General features: G+C 36.4%; 1 protein-coding gene across 1 annotated transcript in view; it reads right to left on the reverse strand.

The window, feature by feature from the left end:
• pitpnm3 (PITPNM family member 3) overlaps positions 1–21,665 on the reverse strand; it is a 100,097-nt gene that overhangs the window by 58,185 nt on the left and 20,247 nt on the right. Inside the window, exon 3 of the mRNA XM_058799864.1 lies at positions 16,684–16,788. Within this exon, the coding sequence (XP_058655847.1) occupies positions 16,684–16,788 (105 nt within the window). The remainder of the gene's footprint in view (positions 1–16,683; positions 16,789–21,665) is intronic.

The raw sequence follows: 21,665 nt of genomic DNA on the forward strand, positions 1-21,665 counted from the left end.
GGTATCTGGTTAACAAAAGTATATTAAATTCACATCATACCTATACTGTTGGTTCTCAACTGTGGTCTGGGGCCCACTAGGGGGCCTCAGCAAACTTCCAAAGGGGCCACAAGGTGATTTACAATTATTTAAATATAGTATAATACATAATATTATTTAAATAGATTAATAATATATGAAAATAATATAACTAACCTAAATGCAAAAATCAAAATCCATCTATTTTAGTGAAAAGAAAAAAAAAACAGTTCTTAATTTTGACACATATGGAATCACAATTAATTAAACTAAATATACCAATACTCCAGGTTTCCATTAAATCTGGAACACGCCTGAAAACAAGAAGCTTTTTCATAATTATAGCAGATACTGTATATTAGAAATACTGAAAATACTATCAGGTTTTGATTTTATATTATGTTAATAATATAAAACCTATCTTTTTATTTAAATTTATTTAAGCAAATTCTACAGTAACACCATGCTTTTATTTTATTAATTTTTTACTTAAGGTAAAAAAAAAAAAAAACATAGTAACTCTGTGCTTTGAATATTGTGTTATATATATATATATATATATATATATATACAGAGCTGAGTAGATTACTTCAGTTACTGATTCCAGATTACATGACAAAAATTGTAGTCAGTAACGTAATCCGTTACATTACACATTTTAGGTAATATAATCAGATTACTTTTGATTTAACTCGTTTATCAAATTGATTTAAATAGCATTATTTTGTACCATAATGATGGAAAAAATGCGAAGTGTAAGAACACTTGTTCCATTCATTGTAATTTACAACATGAAGTGCATTAAATATTATATTACATCAAGGTTTCCCAAACTAGGGTTCGTAAAGGAACTGCAGGGTGGTTGTGAGTTCAATGAGAAGCTGACAATTAATTAAAATCACAAAAAAATTAAAATGAAAATAAATCACTTTAAAACAAACTCCCTTTCGAGGAAAGTCTCTTCACTCAGAAGCCATATTTGCAATGCCTCCGGGCAGCTCGTACAAGACCTATCTTAATGAATGGGGGAATCCTGAAATGTCAAAAACTACTCGTTGAACTCACAATTAAATTACATTACATGTCAAATCAGCAACATAAATCTGAAATTAATTGCTCCATGAATGTTGTTTCTTATACTAAATAGCGTTTAAAAAGCAATTTTTTCAGGCTAGACCAGCCAATGTGCATGCAGAGTCATAACGTGCTTAAGACTGCGAATGTGTATTGACTGGTCTAGTCAGGTTTCTATGGGAAATTTGGCGCTTTCCTTTAGAAGGTGGGACTATTCCTCCATACTGCGCGTTGCAGTTTATCCCATTCATAAGTATAGGAGTAATTAAAACACTTACTAAAAAAGATGAAATATTTTTATTTACCTGCATGCCATGTGATCATTAATCAACATCAAAGAAACCGCGAACATGCAAATGTGATACTTAATTATTGAAATATTTATTTTAAAATCTCAGAGGTACTTAAAGCAAATATATTTGGTGAATAAGGTTTAGATGATAAAAAGTTTTGGAATGCCTGCATTACATGTAACTAAGAAATAACATGAATATGTGCATTTTAATTAGTTATAATTAATAATACATGGATAAAAAAAACCTACAGAGTAATAATTCAAATAAAAATGAATGTGCTCATCAGTAGTTGAGGCAATATTGAAACCCATCTTAAACCCGAAATGATTTTTGTAAATCCAGTGGTCAAATTCTTTCACCACCTGACTAATGACTGATCTTTGTGTGAATGTCCACAAAACTGGACTATATATACATATACTGTATAATATGTATATAATCTGTAGGCTATTTTAGAAAGGAAAATTTAAAAGATGAAAAAGAGAAATTAGGGAGAATCAATGAATTATGAATAATTTATTGCTATTGTGTGAATAATATGCAATCATGTAATCCATAAAAAAGTAACTGTAGTCTGATTACGAGTATTTTTAAATTACTCTAATTAAAAGTAGGCTACTTAACTTTATATATGTAGTATATGTAAGGGATAATCAACGGCTAGCTGTGTGTTAAACGATTTGAATGCACGACGTGGAGGCGAAGACAAAATAATTGTTAAATGTTAATAATATTTGCGCTGCAATAATTGACCGGAACGATTAAAAAATTACTGTTATTTTCGTCAGTTACAACTTGTTAGATGTAGCATTCTACTCGCTTTAAATAAGACAGAGCAGACAAATACATTAAGTAGTGCAGCAAGATCTCACTCTGTATTATTATTCAACTGTAACTGTAGGTTACTATGGTTACCAATGTTTATAGGAAGCGCATTAATATAGAACGTGATTAAACTGACCTGGAACTACCTGTGAGATATAGATATATCTATATATAGGGTGCGATTTGTGAAAAAAGCAGAGGGGGGGGGATGCTTTTGAAAACTTTTTTCTCTCTCCATAGATGGAAGGTAAGGGTAGGGCTATAGCCTAATTAACCTAATGTTAGTAATCTGTTAATAACGCACATCATAAACCCTTCTTTTTAGCCAAGTACCATATAATGGATGTCATGTCATGAAATGTTTGTATGACGGAAACTGTATTTAACGTGATCACAATCTATTAAAAACATTGTAAATTAGGCCTATTAATTGTAATGATTTCATTTCCACGGTTATTCAAGCAACAAATAAATGATATAGAGAAAGCGAGCAAAGAACACAGTATCAACGGAGCTTTTTGAAACTCCGAATCAGTTAAACCATTGAGTCGCAAAATGATTCACTGTTTCAAAGTGTTCCAATCGGATCACGTATCGCGAATCATTTGATTCAGTTCGGGACTACAAAGCACACATCGCAAATCATTTGAGTTAGATCGGGGCGTCGGAGCGAGATCGCAGGATGTTTTTATCCCCACCGGGGATAAAAATAATTCAGCAGAGGCAGGGATGCATAAACTAGAGGGGGGGAAATCCCCCCATCCCCCTGGCAAATCGCACCCTGTATATATATATATATATATATATATATATATATATAAAAATACACATACCCCCAAATCAGAGATGTGCAGTGTTCCAAGCAGTATTTGAATGGATTGCTTCAGCATGGTGTGATTGACGTTTTGTGAAACAGTTACAGGCTGTCACTTGCAATGCATTACTGTGAGACACATCACAATGAGTTTGGTGTCACTGCCACATGGGAAAAGTGTGCGATTTCAGGAAGAGCAGAGCAGACATTTTTGACCATCTGCTTGCCAGGGAACACACCTGGTTGTACCAAATCCCAGGTGCAGAAAGAAAATAACAGATTCCAGCTTCTCGTCAAATTCGCCATGGACAGCAATATGTTCAGTGGAAATACATTCAACAATCTGACCCAAGTACTCACCCTCTCAAATAAGAGGATATGAAGGCAAAACACAAACTCTCTCTCTCTTTCTCTCACACACACACACACATACAAATCACCACAAATTCACAACGAAAAGCACATAAGCTGAATTCCACCCAAATTCGAGTCTGTGTATGTGAGTGGAGTGACTGGCCCGGAGCACCTGTACCCTCTGCTGTGTGTACGTCGGCATGCTGTGTATGGACAAGTCTGGGCACCCTCGCTGCACAACTGATGAGTCCAGGTCTAACACCTGTCCACCACCATCCCTGTTTCTCCTCCACATTCTCACACAACAGAAACACATCAACCTGTAAGGACACATCATAACACTGAACAAGCTCATTTATTTTGGCTAGATACATCAACAGCATTCATCTCCCATTGTAGGACAGAAATGTGTCAGCCACTAGAGATTTTATTGTATTGAGTATTGAAGTACACTCGTAGTGTGATTTAAAAACCTGGCAAAACTATAGTCTATTCTGTTAACTATTGAGCACATTACAGTGAAGACAATTGTGTTGATTATCCAGTGTAAGGATGGTGCTACTGAAGGTTTTTAACCTTAAAAAAAAAAAAGTGTTACATAGGTTTAAAAAAACTAAATTATATACAGTGAGGAAAATAAGTATTTGAACACCCTGCTATTTTGCAAGTTCTCCCACTTAGTAATCATGGAGGGGTCTGAAATTGTCATCGTAGGTGCATGTCCACTGTGAGAGACATAATCTAAAAAAAAAAAATCCACAAAAAACAATGTATGATTTTTTAACTATTTATTTGTATGCTACAGCTGCAAATAAGTATTTGAACACCTGAGAAAATCAATGTTAATATTTGGTACAGTAGCCTTTGTTTGCAATTACAGAGGTCAAACGTTTCCTGTAGTTTTTCACCAGGTTTGCACACACTGCAGGAGGGATTTTGGCCCACTCCTCCACACAGATCTTCTCTAGATCAGTCAGGTTTCTGGCCTGTCGCTGAGAAACACGGAGTTTGAGCTCCCTCCAAAGATTCTCTATTGGGTTTAGGTCTGAGACTGGCTAGGCCACGCCAGAACCTTGATATGCTTCTTACAGAGCCACTCCTTGGTTATCCTGGCTGTGTGCTTCGGGTCATTGTCATGTTGGAAGACCCAGCCTCGACCCATCTTCAATGCTCTAACTGAGGGAAGGAGGTTGTTCCCCAAAATCTCGCAATACATGGCCCCGGTCATCCTCTCCTTAATACAGTGCAGTCGCCCTGTCCCATGTGCAGAAAAACACCCCAAAGCATGATGCTACCACCCCATGCTTCACAGTAGGGATGGTGTTCTTGGGATGGTACTCATCATTCTTCTTCCTCCAAACACGTTTAGTGGAATTATGACCAAAAGTTCTATTTTGGTCTCATCTGACCACATGACTTTCTCCCATGACTCCTCTGGATCATCCAAATGGTCATTGGCAAACTTAAGTCGGGCCTGGACATGTGCTGGTTTAAGCAGGGGAACCTTCCGTGCCATGCATGATTTCAAACCATGACGTCTTAGTGTATTACCAACAGTAACCTTGGAAACGGTGGTCCCAGCTCTTTTCAGGTCATTGACCAGCTCCTCCCGTGTAGTTCTGGGCTGATTTCTCACCTTTCTTAGGATCATTGAGACCCCACGAGGTGAGATCTTGCATGGAGCCCCAGTCCGAGGGAGATTGACAGTCATGTTTAGCTTCTTCCATTTTCTAATGATTGCTCCAACAGTGGACCTTTTTCACCAAGCTGCTTGACAATTTCCCGTAGCCCTTTCCAGCCTTGTGGAGGTGTACAATTTTGTCTCTAGTGTCTTTGGACAGCTCTTTGGTCTTGGCCATGTTAGTAGTTGGATTCTTACTGATTGTATGGGGTGGACAGGTGTATTTATGCAGCTAACGACCTCAAACAGGTGCATCTAATTTAGGATAATAAATGGAGTGGAGGTAGACATTTTAAAGGCAGACTAACAGGTCTTTGAGGGTCAGAATTCTAGCTGATAGACAGGTGTTCAAATACTTATTTGCAGCTGTATCATACAAATAAATAGTTAAAAATCATACATTGTGATTTCTGGATTTTTTTTAGATTATGTCTCTCACAGTGGACATGCACCTCGATGACAATTTCAGACCCCTCCATGATTTCTAAGTGGGAGAACTTGCAAAATAGCAGGGTGTTCAAATACTTATTTTCCTCACTGTATATATGTGTGAGTGTGTGTGTGTGTGTGATTATATTATATAATAAAATAAAATACAATAAAACTAAAGGCACATTCATATCTTTATTTTTTAAGTATTATAAAATATTAGGTATGTGATAAATTATATAAGATTTTGGTCATACAAAATACTCCTATTAATACCTCCATCAAAAATGAAGACATGGTTACATGATTTTTTTCTTCAATATATTCAATATTTAGTTAGCGTAATTCAATAAATATTCAAATGTAATGTAATGTAATAAATAGAGCTCTGGGTAAAGAAGAAATGTGAGACATTATAGATCAATTTAAGATGGGAAATTTTGTACTGAAGACAAAATTATTATTATTATTATACTTTTCTTGGTAGATGGTAATTTGAATAGCCAACATCATGAACGGCCAGGCCATAATTCTTACTATTTATCTTAAACCATGTAATGTTGCAGTTAGCCAACTGGCGAGTAATGCCGTTTTATCTACTTGCCAAAGCCAATTTTTACTCGGCTTTAGCGCTTGGCAAGTGTTAATTTTGGACCCCAAACACATCGCTCTCAGAACAGCAGACTCTGTCACAGACTGGTATCAGTGTCCTTCAACGTTGGTAGATACAAGTTAATACAGCAATCGTGAGCTCAGACCTCCTCCTGTGCGAATACGCTGCATCAACACCTTATTGTGGTCCTTTTCCTCCTTTTTCTATCTATCTTTCTCTCTGTGGAGTCATTGTATTGTTCCTAGCTTTGTGTGTCTTCAGTTTTCCCTGCTTGGGGCATTCTGTGGTTAAATAGGGAAAGAAAAGTAATTAAATGGGAATTAGCGTTTGAGGGAGATAGTGCCTACAAGAGGCATATGTTAAAAAACGACTTGGCAGGAGCTTGCATGGAGGAGAATATAGATGAGATGTGTTTGAGTGTCTGGCTTTGGCGAGGCACGCAGAGGCCGTGTCTGTGAGGAACTAGAAGCGACGTGAGCCTGTCAGCCGTGGTCCCTCAGATAAGCTGAGAAGATAACGTGTGTGATTCGATCAGCCGACAGAGGCTAGGGCTCTTATTTTCTGCATTAATTAGTCGTCTGTTCTAATTTATTCAGCCAGAGCTTGAGGTCTAATCAGAAGCCGGACTGCATAGAGTTTGTTTTTGTCACAACGCCATTGACTAGGTGATTAACATTTGAAAACTTGAGCAAAATGTTAAGGGGGAAAGGAACAAAGTGAAATATATAATATATTTCTGTCAGACAAACACTCTGGACACTGAGATGCAGAATTAAAAGTCATTAAAAGTTCAGATCAATATTACGCTAAAGAGCAAGATTTTATTGCTTTGTTTTATCGGTGGCCAAGTGGCTACATGACTGTCATATATTGTTACTGCTGATGTTGGTGAGCTGCACAACTGGCCACAGCTTGGAAGTAGGGGTGTAACGATACACGAACCATTCGGTACGAGGCTTTCGGTTCGGTTCAATTCGATTCGTTGGACTAGTCCTATTACATTTGGAAACAGCTTAAAGTGTGTAAAATATAATGTTCTCAGTGCCACTGCGCTCAACAAGGCAGCCCAAACGACGTAACGGGCAACGTGCTGTCTGCCTCGTGATAACCTCCCCTTGCTGGGATGCGTCGAAAGACGATGATCTTGTATCGACGATAGCCAGTGGTATTGTCAAAAACATCAATTATTGGCAATATTAAGAGGTTTTGGCATTTCCAATTAATGTAGGCCTGTACATCATTATTTTTATTAGGCATATTATTATTAGCCTATTAAGAAGTTACTTTTATTATTAAATTAAAATTACCAAATAATTGACGTGCTGCGAGGATAACAAAAGATAAGGCTATTTACTCTTCAATTAAAATGTTTAAACAGGTCTATTAGGCTACCTACAATGAATTATAGGGCTACAATTAAAATATTAACACTGCAGTCATTAATAAAAATCTATGAAATAAAAAGCTTTTATTTCAAACACCGACTTTCAAAAACAACCTGTCTAACAAGAAATACGTTTCGTCTCATTTTTTTCACTATGTACGGGCCACAAGAGAAACATTAAGGGAATAAATGGAAACAGCTATATGCCGTTATCAGCATTTGTTGAAGTAGATTCTTCTCTCTTTGTCTCTGAGAGAAAATGCGGCGTCAGATGCCGAAAGCTCCATCATTACTCCATCATTCCGTTTTTACTTTCACTTTCTGCTTCTAGTGAATTGACTGAGATTAATGCCTGGCTCACACTACAGGATTTTTAGCCCGATTTAGCCCCGATTTTCCTCTCCCGAGAATCAGAGCAGAAATCTTGTCGAGCACCTCGATCGGTCCCGATGTTCGGCACAGATTATCTCGTAATGTGAGGCGTTCACAGATCGAATCTTGCACCTCCCGATCTGCTCGCACAAAATCGGGGCCGCCCCGATTAATATCAAACATGTTTGATATTTAGGATTTTAAATTGGGATGATGACGGCTATGATTACGTCAGTACATTCACAATAGCCAATAAGAAGCAAGTCTACAAGGAGACGGAAGTGACGAACATTTTGAAATGGCGACCGCGAAACCTGTAGTACGTACCCGTTGGACTGCAGAGATGGAAGAGCAACTTGTTGAGATGTGGCAACAACATGATTGTCTATTTAATGTGTCATCAAAGCTGTACCACAACCGTAGCGATAAGGAGAAGAGCTGGGGAGAAATCGCGTCGGTTTTAAACGTACCAGGTGAGTATAGAAAGCTGCTAGCGCACTAGGCTTGCAAATGTAAACAAACAGTTGAAGCGTCAGTGACCATCTGCTACATGTCTGTCAAAAAATAACGTAGCAATTTATCAGTATCAAACGACCACAAACCACCCCTCCCCCTCTTTCTCAAACACTCACTCTCACACACACACACACACAGACAATCCCCTCTCTCTCGCACACACTCACACAAAGACAATATCCTCAATCTCTGTCTCTCACACACACATGCAGTCCACTCTCTCAACAGAGCATAAGGGTTAAAACATTACATCTTTATGAGCTCTATAATTGTTTGTACATTTTGAGAAAAATACTTCAAGGGACATTAAGAGTTTATTATAGCCCATTTATATTTTAATAATATTCAGCCGAATGTAGAGAGGAGACTCTGAGTGTCAATGTATGTATTGTATATTTTCAGTGGAAGACGTTAAGATGAGAGCCACATCATTACGGACTCGGTTGTCGCGCTACAGTATCCATTTCGTTTACATCCGCTTTTCCGCGTCTCCTCTAGATCACGTGAGGCGCTCCCTCTGGCAAGATAATCTTAAAATCTCGTAGTGTGTGATGCTCCGAGAATTTCAAATCTTGTAGTGTGTGCATGTTTAAGATTTGAGGGTAAGATAATCTGCAAAGATTCTCCTTATGTGTGTGCTGCAACCAGATTTCATAATCGGTTAGGATTTTAAAAATCCTGTAGTGTGAGCCAGGCATTAGACGTTCACCGGCATAACTCTTGCGCAAAGTTTGCACGTTGCTTGTGTGTGATATCCATTGGCTCGCCTTCATGGGTTAAAACAGATATTTCCAACATTGTGACCTAACCAATTACCCCCATACCGAATGTACCGAACCGTGACACCACTGTGTCGTTTCGTATCGAACCGAACTGTGAATTTTGTGAACCGTTACACCCCTACTGGGAAGACGTCATCATAAATGAGATATGAGGGGAAATAATTTTTAAGTTAAATTTGAAACAAATATTAATTATTTTATATTAACTTTTTGACTTTATTGTAATTATAATAAATAATATTTTATAACAACCAATTAGTTCTCTTTCTGATAAAACAAAAGCACATTCTAGATGGGAAAGCACCTGTAAATTAATTGCATTGGTCTAAAATTATCACATTAAACTGATCATTGAAATTCTCATATCTTTGGCAACCATTATCATCAACTAAAACTTAACTAAAAAAAAAAAAAGAAAAAAAGTTGTACTACTACTACATGAAATAAAAATTAACTTGAAATAAAGTTTGTGATGTTTTATTTAACATTCATTATTTTAATTTATTTTAAGTAGCCTATTAAAATAACTAAAACTGTAATACAATTTATAGACATTTAAATAAATAAATAATATTACAAAAAACACATCAAAATGACTAAAAACTGAACTAAAAAAAAACAATTCAGTATATATACACACACAAATTAATTTAAAATATTAATAAAAACTATATCTCATTTTATCATCTCAACTATATCTCATTTCAGTATCACAATGATACAAAAAATAACAATGAATCACTCCCAACTATAGTATCTCACAGAGGACATCTGTGATTCTACCCGAAAAAAGGTATTTATTACAAAAATGCTCATGTAGTATGATTTAGTTTTTTTTGCATTTTCCACTTTTCACACTTGGGTGAGAAGACGGAAACAGCCTGATGAAGCCTCAGAGACAAGCACCAAACAACCTCCTCTATCTGGGTTGCCCTCTACACTCTAAAAACTGCTAGGTTAAAAACAAACCAATTTGGGTTATTTATCATATTTTAAATCATTTAAAAAAAATTAAAAAATGGCCCCCTGGTAAAGAACCACTGTAGAAAGCACATCTAAGCTGCTGATTCAGAGGCAGCACAAATGTACACAGATTCATAAGCTTGGGAAAAATGCATAAATGAAGAAAAAAAACGACAGAGCTCCAGCTTTAAATCTCAAGTACTAACCTACAGGAGTCCATCATACTTACGCTGATTGAATTCAATCAGTGGACAGAAAAGGAAGATATGGGCAACCCACATAGAGGAGGTTGCTGGCTTCTGTTTGGTGCTTCTCTCTGAGGCTTCATCAGGCAGTTTCCGTCTTCTCACCCAAGCTCTGCCAACAAGCCCCCTTACTCCTTGACTCCACAGGGATTCTGCTCCAACTTCCATCTGTGCTCACATAAACAATCACTGCCCTCACAACGCCCTCACTCCACTAATACTCATGTAATCAAGATGATTAGGCAATGCCAATGATTGAAATGTAATTACTTGAAATGGTAAATAGAGCAAAAACAAAACCTCAGTCCAGAGCTGCTGCATAGGGATGTAATTGGCTCCCAAGACGTGAGTTTATAGATTTACAGAGTATCACAAAAGTCTCCAAATCCCTAATCTGTCTGGTGTGGCTCCAGCTGTCAGTCACACATGTGATTCCTTAAATAATCAGTTCGTCAATTAGGTCGTCAATCAGGTAGTCCTTAGGGAAGGCATCCCAGATCCTTTAGATCAGAGATTGATGAGATTTCTACCTGCGAGGAACTGCAATTAACTGGAGTGTCTGCTTTAAAGGTCCTAATGAGTCCCTATTAAATTGATTTATAGAATCATTATCATCTTGCTATGAAAAGTAAAAATGGTAGCATTGATAATACATTCAAATTTTAAAAAGTACCTACTGCTTTCACATCAAGGGGAGCAGATGGAATAAAAGCAATCCCTCAAACTCTGGGAGTTTAGAAGCAAGTCAAGTACAGCAGGACACAAAGAGCTTTTTTGACTGATGAAAAGCCAGACAGTATTCAGAAACAAAGAATAAAAGCTACAGGTACTTCTGAGAAAAAAAATTAAAATCATCACGTCTCTGGCTTATCTAACTAGCTGTATTGCTGATTTTACAAGATTTGACATCAGTGGACTTTATATAAAGGACCATTAAAATAACTCTAGCTCATCTTTAATGCAGAGAAAGGATATTTGAAAGAAATGTCCATCATTCTAGCCAAAGATATTGAACGCTCTATTCAGCCAATAACTTTGCATGCCAAACAAACGGTGCTACACATGGGATAAATGACAACTGATTTCAATAAAATTTGACATTAGGACATTGCAAAGCATGTTAAAAATGCAAAGCACAAATATTTATCCATAATAAAATTATACAATAAAACACATTAAAGAATAAGAAATAAAAATAAATACTTTTTAATTTACTTTTTTTTTTTTTCCCTAGAAGGGAATCAAAGTTCACCAACTAAAAAAAAAAAAAAAACAGTTTGTTTTTGAAACTGACGTCTGTGCGAGTTGTTCTTTACACATTTATTGCTACTGACAACATGTGAAATGTCACTGAAATTTCACCATTTATGACCACACCTTAGAACATGACACTATTTTATAACAGCAGTGTTTTTATGATGCCTTAAAATGTTGCCTGTGTACAAGGGTTAAAATGTTCTGAGAGATAATTGTAATATCTGAAGGATGGATGCTGCAGGATGTCAATATTGGGCAGGAACCTACAGCTGTCACTCAAGTGTTCCCGCACTGCACACAGATCTATCAAGAAACCCTCTATTTTACTCCACGACAGGATCAGACAGCATCCAGACGGCTCTGCTGAACTCAAGCTGGCTGGAATCTGGACGAGAAGACCCCCCGCTAGCTGCATGTAAAAGTAGCTTCAGCACTGTTTTCTAATTAACATCAGTCTTTAGCACACCAGGTAGAAAGCCCCCTATTTGACAGGCTAATTAATCTGGAAACCTCGAGTGCCTACAGACTTCAGTGCACCTCCAACACTTAATCCTGTCAATAAAATGTCTCAAATGTAATGGACTATGGGGAAATAAGACTGGGATTCAATACAATTAATGCTAAATTTAGAAACAGAAAATTTCCACTTGAAGAAAAGATTAGAGATAAGCAATATAGTCCTAGATGATGTCAATATCTTTCATTATTTTGATGACTTTGTTTAAATGTTTCTATTTCAAATAAATGCTGTTCTTTTGAATTTTCTATTAATTAAAGATTCCTGTTAAAAAATATCATGGTTTCAACATAACATTAAACAGCAATACTGTTTTGAATAATAACAAGAAATGTTTCTGGAGAACAAAATCAGCATATTAGAATGATTTCTGAAGGATCATGAGACACCAAATATAATATTAATATAATATTTCACAACTATTATTATTTTTACTGTATTTTTGTCAAATACAAACAGTCTTGGTGCACATAAGAGACTTTCAAAACATCACAAAAATCTGACCTACACACACTTTATTTAAAATAATTGCTTATACTTTTTTTTTAAATATATATATATTTAGGTTGTTTGATGAGAAAAACAAAAGAGTGAACCAGATGAACCATTTCAATCAGTCATTGCAGCAAAGAAAAAATATATAATAACTAAATAATATACTTTGGCTATTTTTCCCGCATTTCTTTTTACTATACACATATGCAGTACATTTACTATACACATATGTGACCCTGGACCACAAAACCAGTCTTAAGTCGCTGGGGTATATTTGTAGCAATAGCCAAAAATACATTGTATGGGTCAAAATTATCGATTTTTCTTTTATGCCAAAAATCATTAGGATATTAAGTAAAGATCATGTTCCATGAAGATATTTAGAAAATTTCTTACCGTAAATGTATCAAAACTTAATTTTTGATTAGTAATATGCATTGCTAAGAACTTCATTTGGACAACTTTAAAGGCGTTTTTCTCAATATTTAGATTTTTTGCACCCTCAGATTCCAGATTTTGGCCAAATATTGTCCGATCCTAACAAACCATACATCAATGGAAAGCTTATTTATTCATTTATTTCGAAAAATTGACACTTGAGACTGGTTTTGTCATCCAGGGTCACATATACATACATACATGCATACATACATATATATACACATACATACACACACATACATTCAATAAATAACCATAAAATAGTTTGTTTCCTTCAATTATTTTAAAGTCACAAAGATGAGAAATGCACTCTTTCATTAGAAAAAAAATATCCCACCTTTTATTTATTTATATATATATATATATATATACTCTATATGTATGTATGTGTGTGTGTGTATATATATATATATATATATATATATATATATATATATATATATATATATATAAATAAATAAATATTTCGAACAACTGCAATCAAGGCATACATTTCTTGAAACTAAAACATCTTATAAAAAGTCACATTTCAGTTTTCATGCTAAAAATATGTAAAAGGCATATTTTTACGCAGCTCCGGTTGCTTCGAGTTCTAGGTTGCTTTCATGCCGATGACTGGACAGAGTCACGTGAATACACACACTGTAGTATGTTTTTAAGGAAAATCAGGGATGCCAATTCTAGCTGCTGCCACGGGTTGTTTTTTAGTCTGTTTTTTAATTAAAACGATCGCCCTTAACATGATTTTAACGGAGGGGACACCCAACGGAGGGGAAAACTCTGGGGCAAAAAACGATTGGGCTAGTTTTCATCTAGTTTTGAACAGCAATCGCTCTTGTTTTGTTTTGTGGACCTGGCAACCCTGGTGAAAGTATTAACAGGATTAAAAAAACGAAATGGGAAAATTATGTCAGTTAGAGGTTCTGAATTTCGGTTTTGATTACTTTTCAATTAATCGTCCAGCCCTATTATGAGTTTTCAAAGTGCAAAACAAGGAAGATCTGAAACTAGTCTATTACTACTAAGAAAACTGTCAAAAAATATAGTGAATTTTCAAAATTTACCCAGCTCTAGTTTGATAGGAAGGTCAACACTATCCTCAAATAGTCCAAACTCAGATTATACAGGAATAAAAACACTTTTATTCAAGCAATATTCATCACTCTGAGGATTAACAAAATTATTCTCATTTCCTGCAGACATGAACCTGCATGTAGTATTACTATTCAATTTTTCGGTATGAGTGCATTTCTTTTGGACTGAGTCATAATATTAATCACAGCATTGGTCTTGAAAGAAGCATTTACGCATGACGAGCAATTTCACTAAAGGGACCGCCTAAAGCTAACATCGCTTTCATCTTGCAGGAAGAAGTATTGTGGCACAAGACACTTGAAAACTAAACTGATAGGGGCTTGGTGGGGTCAACGCCTGACTCTCATTTAGCTCATTTATCGCTCTGTCGCATCAGCTTAAGTCTCCATCCCCCTCAGTGCCGTCCAATAGACCAATCATATTGCACACAGGAGGAAAACAAAAATGTGAGAAAAGGCCACCTGAATAACTGAGGCGAAGGGTGAATTATCTTGAGCAATACTAGCATGCACAGTCTGAGGTAAAACAGCATTTTCCATGAACGATGCTAAAAAAAGATGTGGAACAGGACAACAAACAGCTCTAAGAACTCAATAATATATGGGAATGTCATGTTTTTATGGAAATTGACATCTGGTTGTGTGTTAGGGGTTTTTATACGGTGGATTTACATCACCGGTATCACTCAATATGGAAAAGTAAATCGATACGTAATTGCTGTGTAATTGCATATGCCACAGGCAATATATCACAAGAGAGAGCAATATTTACGTAAATTCGATTTGGACATATCACCTACTACATGAGCAAACCTTGCAGAAATGTACACTATTCTCCTTCCAGGTTATACTGAAAAGTACTAGCAGAACTTTCAAAAACTAAATATAACAGAAGAAGAGCACTGATCAGAATACTTCTCAGCAGCATTAGCTTGAAGCTAAGAGCCACTTTAAGTTTCACAAATGTATGGATCTTTACACAAAGAACGGGATTTTAATAAATACAGCTACATTATGTAAAAAACTAAGCCTGAAAGCAACTTCAAAAAGCTCCAAGCAGCCAGAAAGTGAAGAATCACGATGTTTATTTCACTAATGACTCATGCTAGCTAAATCTTACCATTACAAGAATAGACTAGATAAGAACAAAGAGTAAGAAAAATCAATGGAGACAGCTGAGACATGATGCTTCTTAATGAAGCCTGACGTCTGTTTCCTCTGTTTTCATGGCAAAAATGAAAAATTACAGATTTGTTTGGCAAGCAGCTGGTTGAACAATTTCTATGACATGGGTGGTTAATGTAAAACATAATGACATGTGTTATAAAATGCCATTTCAGATTACAGCCTCCTTTGTTCTCAAGGATATGAGCTAGAGATGTGCATTTGGGTCATTTTGACTGCTCGAGTCCTCCGGGTGAGGTTGATGGGTAGCTGGTCTATGTTCATATGTATCAAGACTGTCACTGATGTCTCCGGCCACTGCTTCAAGGATTAGTTCACTTCCACAGAAACATTTCCTGATTATTTACTCATCCCCATGTCATCCAATGGGTTGAAGGTCCAAATTGCAGTTTCAGTGCAGCTTCAAAGAGCTCTACAAGATCCCAGCCGAGGAATAAGGGTCTTATCTAGAGAAACGATCTGTCATTTTCTAAATAAATAAATAAATAAAAATTTCTATATTTTTTTTTACCTACAAATGCTTGTCTTGCACTAGCTCGACTTCACCCATTACGTAATCACGTTGGAAAGATCACGTGTGATGTTTGGCGGAAGTACCGACAATCAAATACCCTTTACAAAAAAAAGTTGAAACAAGAAGTTGGATGAGAAAAATCAGATGGAGTTTGATACTTCTTCTGCTTAAATCACCAGTGGTCCCTATAAAATTCCACTATGTAGAGAAAAAAAACCTGGAAAGTTTTCCTTAAAAACCTTAATTTCTTTTCGACTGAAGAAAGAAAGAAAGACTAAACCTTCTTGGATGACATGGGGGTGAGTAAATTATCAGGAATTTTTTATTCTGAGGAAGTGAACTAATCCTTTCATGTCTCTCACCACAAACAATGTCTTTTTAAGTGTGTCAAGTTAAAAATACTTTTAAAAACTGCAATTGCATCATTTCATCCATTCATTTGAGTGCTGTTGTGGTCTCAGTTTCCAATCACAAAGTACAACCTAAATGCCCCACCATAAATAAAATAAATACCAAGTTCACCCAAAAAAGAAAAACATTTACTCATTCTCAACCAACATCCAAAGACGATTTTTTTTGAAGAATGTTGGTAACCAAACAGCTTTAGTGACCAAAAATTTCATATATACAATATACAAACTATCCCATTAGACCCACACCATCAGTCTCAGGTACACTCAGATGTCCATGTAAATGTTTATACCACTGTAGAGCATTTGTAGTATCTTCACGTAATATACATAAACCATGAATTTTAATATACGAACTACGATTAATGATAGGAACCATAACATTTCCATTTATGAGCTCTTACCCTGCGTCTGGTCGATGTGGCCCAAGGTTTCTATCTGTTCAACGAGATCATTAGAGTTCCACTGACTCATACCCAAAAGCATGGCTGTCTTCCCCTCCAGCACCTCTGAAAGAAATCACACACAAACACACATTCAATGAGAGCAGCATATGATGAGGATGAGACAATCAATCATTCAGCTCATCGGCAGGATAATGCTATGCTCATTTCAGCTGGAATGCAGTAGTACATCAAAGACTATTAACATTCATCGAATTATCTTTAAATACAGCTAGAGCCATAAAGTGATGTCCGACTAATGAGCACAGAGCGAGCGATCAGCCACTCCGCCAGTCCTTTGAGACAGCCCCTGAGTGCTTGATGGAGGACTCGGCTGTGCGGTTCACAGCATGTGACAGCGAACTGCAAGCCCAGTGCCGTGTCGGATCTCACTGGGCCGATATTTCAGTGTGGAAGAGAGGTTGTGACAGGGCTCTGTCAGGCCTGCTCGTCTGCATCACCCGCTCGAGCCGATCGGCTGCTGTTTGTTGCATGCTATTCACTAGACTGTCATTTGAATTGGTTTTTGAGTTGGCTCAAACAAGGGTATACAAACATACATATGCATGCTCATAGAAACAATGCGAGGGAAGCTCGGAGTTGAGAGACGAAGGGTTTTAAATCATAATCCAAATACTGGCAGTTACTGAGTCGTGTCGAATGGAACGGCGCTTAGAGAGAGCAGGAAGAACATAGATCTTCTGAAGTGTGAAATGTGCTTAGCACAAAGAAGAGCAACGACAGCAGCCCGGCTCCTGAAGGAGAGACAACCATCTCTTTCAGTAAATAAAACACATAAACTGCTAACGCACAAGGGTCTGCAGCAAGGCACACTGAGAAAGGATGACAGCAAAAAGTCGGAGTTAAAAGGAGAAAAAGAGAAAAAGAACATTGTAAAAATGTGGGAACATGCTTTCAGGAAGAAAGTGGATGAGCTTTGCAGAAGATAAAGTATTCAGTGTAATCTGCACAATTATGAAAAAAAGTTCATGTTATGTACATTGAATTATTGGATACTAGTTACTATGGAAGTTAGGGATGTGCAAAACTACAGACTTTTACAGTTTTATGAAAAGACAAAACAAAATGCATTTTTAGGGTTGTCAAAATAACATTAAAAATATTTATTCATATTCATTTATTTAGAAAACCCCTTTAATCAGTCTTGAATCAAATTTGAAAATATTTATCTTCAGATTTATATATCTAACATTTAAACAGGGCAGAAAAGGATCAAGATAAACAGTTAAAATAATAAAAAGTTTATATTTATAATAAAATATAATAATTATATTACATTTAAAATACAACTGCAATAAAATAAATAATAAATATTACCAATAAAAAATAGCTTTTTATTACTTGCTTTAGCTTCAGTAAAGTAAGAACATAAAAGTTGAAACACATTAACTAGAAACATCACCTTAAAACACAATGCAATTCATGATGTGAAACATGGTGAAAAATGACAGCCAAATCTTAATTTGTACACAGATCAACAATTTATAAATATCACAGAACAATGTGCAACACTTCAATAGACTAACAGACAGAAATATTCAACAAATAAATTCTCTTATTATACAAAACTATAATAGATTTAAAAAAACAGAGCCGGATTGCGTAACAACTGGAATACTGCTCACAGCAGGAGATCTGAAGTCTGACCATAATTGTCCTGAAATGTACTGTTGAAGGCGGAGTGTTTGTTAAACAAGCCGTGCTTGATGCCTGTAGCGGCAGTGCTTTAAAGAGAATGAATTTAGGGAATGAAGAAACTTCTCAGAGAATTTATTCTGCTGACAGTCTAACAGTAAGTAACACTTCCAGCAAGATAAGGATAAATCACTCTCTAAGAAGTATATTGTAATAAAAATACAGAGCTGCATATATATATATATATTAGGGGTGTCAACGTTAATGCATGCGATTAATCCAAATATTTTAACGCGTTAATATTTTGTTAACGCAAATTTATCACTTGATAAGGTTTGACACCAGCTTCTTCCTGTCATCGCAGCGCGGAAGGTTATCTATCATTGTGTGATGAGGGTACAGTGAACCAGTGTTGCCAGGGTAATGGCACAAGTGGGCTATTTTGAAAATACAGTCTCGGGAAAAATTACAGAGCCGTGGGTTGCGTTTTTTGGGCTACTTTTATAATGTACCACGGCCGCCCAAAGTGTATATAGACAAATAAAAATTCAAATAGATCCTTTTACTAATGTGTATTATACTTGGAATGTATCCCTGGCAACTTAAGAACGGAGAGGCGGTTGTAACATCACAAACAACGTGAGTTTCAGCAGGCTTTTACACAGCAGAAATAAACATGACAACAGCCACTATAGATTATAAGACATACTTAATTATAAGAAATGCTAATTTGTGCAGAGATATAAAAGGCTATAAATAGCATATTTTAAAAACAGTAAACGACCAAATTCTACGTGATCGCAAAAAGAAGTTATTACAGACACTCGATGGTGGTTTGAAATGAGTTCTGTTGGATGTACTGCCAAATTCTCCGAAACGCCTTTGGAGACGGCTTATTGTAGAGAAATGAACATTCAATTCACGGGCAACAGCTCTGGTGGACATTCCTGCAGTCATGCCAATTGCATGCTCCCTCAAAACTTGCGACATCTGTGACATTGTGCTGTATGATAAAACTGCACATTTTAGAGTGGCCTTTTATTGTGGCCAGCCTAAGGCACACCTGTGCAATAATCATGCTGTCTAATCAGCATCTTGATATGCCACACCTGTGAGGTGGATGGAGTATATCGGCAAAGGAGAAGTGCTCACTAACACAGATTTAGACAGATTTGTGAACAATATTTGAGAGAAATAGGCCTTTTGTGTACATAGAAATAGTCTTAGATCTTTGAGTTCAGCTCATGATAAATGGGGGCAAAAACAAAAGTGTTGCGTTTATAATTTTGTTCAGTGTATATTGAGACACAGACGCTGAAAACACCACGAGTCACGTATGTTTGAGTTTGTGTAACAGACACTACTCCACGCATTCACACAGAGACACATAGAACATGCAGACTTATTAGCGACATGCACTGACTGGGTGCTGTAACATTTATTTATGTTGTGTGATAGGATGTTAGATTAATCCATATTGAGTAAAAATGTCCAGAGCTTATCATCATTATTAACATAAATTTGATCATAATCTTGATATGATATCATTTATTGCCCTGCGCTAATTCAGGCTACTTATAGAATGTGTTTGGCGGTTGACTCAGAGACTCCATGCGGGCTACCAGGTGCCCGCGGGCACCAAGTTGGTGACCACTGATCTAGAGAGTTAACGTGCTCTGACTCATAACACTCGCACACGTGGGAAAAAAAAAAATATATTAAATTAGAATAAATTTCTTCTCAGATACCAAAGATAACAAGAACTCAGCATCCAATATCTTCTCTCTCGGAATCGCTCGGAATAACTTACTCTTCTTCGGTGTTTACATTGTTTACAATGGTTTTCGAAACAGCGGCACCACTCTTTGCCTTTTTGTGCAACAGCAGTTGCTCCACGCACATGATCTAAGCTCAAATCTACTTGGTGCGACTGCGGAAAAAAATCGAAACACAGGACGAAAAAAAAACCCTCGCTTTTTCACGCCATGAATGATCCCCCATAGGGATCTATTGTTTCGGTCCAAAAAAAACGTCATCGCGCCGAATTTTCGCATTCAGTGTGACAAGCCCTTAACTCAAAATAGTTTCACAAAAAAAGTGCATGAAACAGTGACTGAAAAGAAGACAGACAAGCAAAGTGCATAAAGGTGGGGACACATTTTGATTGGAGGTTATTAAAAGAGATTTTAAAAAAAGACTTTAAAAAGGAATCTGAAACTAAATTTCACAAATTCTAGAAAGACCTGCAGGTAATGAGTTCATGGAGGCCCAGAGCATATCCATTAACATTCTTCAACTCTTCTTTTACTCAGGCAAAATAAAGACAAAGTCAAAGGACATGTCCGTGTGGGCTATAAGATGGGCAAATACTGGTGGATTTCAGCTGATCCTATTTCCAATTCTTTCCTACGAACATCTTCAGTATATGAACCAAATTTGCAACACAAGCCTGCCGGAAGTATATTTTCCTTCTAAATTACATTTATGTGCACTTTCAAAGGAAGATCATGTTAGGCTATTTCAAACCCATATGACTTTCGTTTTTCAGCGGAACACAACAGGAAATGTTGACAAAATGACAGCCTCAGTCATCAACATTCACATTTATTGTATGGAAATAAAATGCAAACCTATAGTCAGCTTCATTAAAAGCTAAAAGTAGTAAAACAAGGAGCATTTTCTACATGCACAGACTTAATTTTTCACATATTTTGTCCGACTAATACTTTTTTCCATGACCAGAATATGACTATAGATGCCTGTGGCAGTCTAGAGGCAAAGAACATAAGACAGCGTTGTCTGTCTGACAAAATTTCATGAAAACAGGCTTTTCCTGGAAAATCATCCAAATGAAGGCCCATATTTGGTTATGAAAATCCCACGTCTTGACCTTCTTCCCAACACTGGGGTTTAAAATTCCAACTAAAATACTAAGAAGAAATATATTTTCCTTACGCGATTGGCTGTGACAGTTTTGTAACTTGGACACGTGTCCATGAATGCCACAATTTAACATTTAATAAACCAAAGATGCATATGTATTCAAATAAAAGACAAGCTGTCAACTCTCAGATGGCTAATGATATTCATAAAATCATTAAAAAAATACTGATGCTAAGATGCTATTTTCAATTAACAGGGTCTTTATATTAAAATATAAGGTAACATGATTTTCAGATATGCTTTATAATCTGGCAGAGGTTATAAATAGCCAATTTCTTAGTTGATTTGTCAGTGCAGATGAATCTTGTGTACAAAGGGCCCAGGGCTACCCGACTACAGAGAGC

Source organism: Onychostoma macrolepis, chromosome 15 (assembly GCF_012432095.1).
Source record: "Onychostoma macrolepis isolate SWU-2019 chromosome 15, ASM1243209v1, whole genome shotgun sequence".
NCBI classification, from domain to species: Eukaryota; Metazoa; Chordata; class Actinopteri; order Cypriniformes; family Cyprinidae; genus Onychostoma; species Onychostoma macrolepis.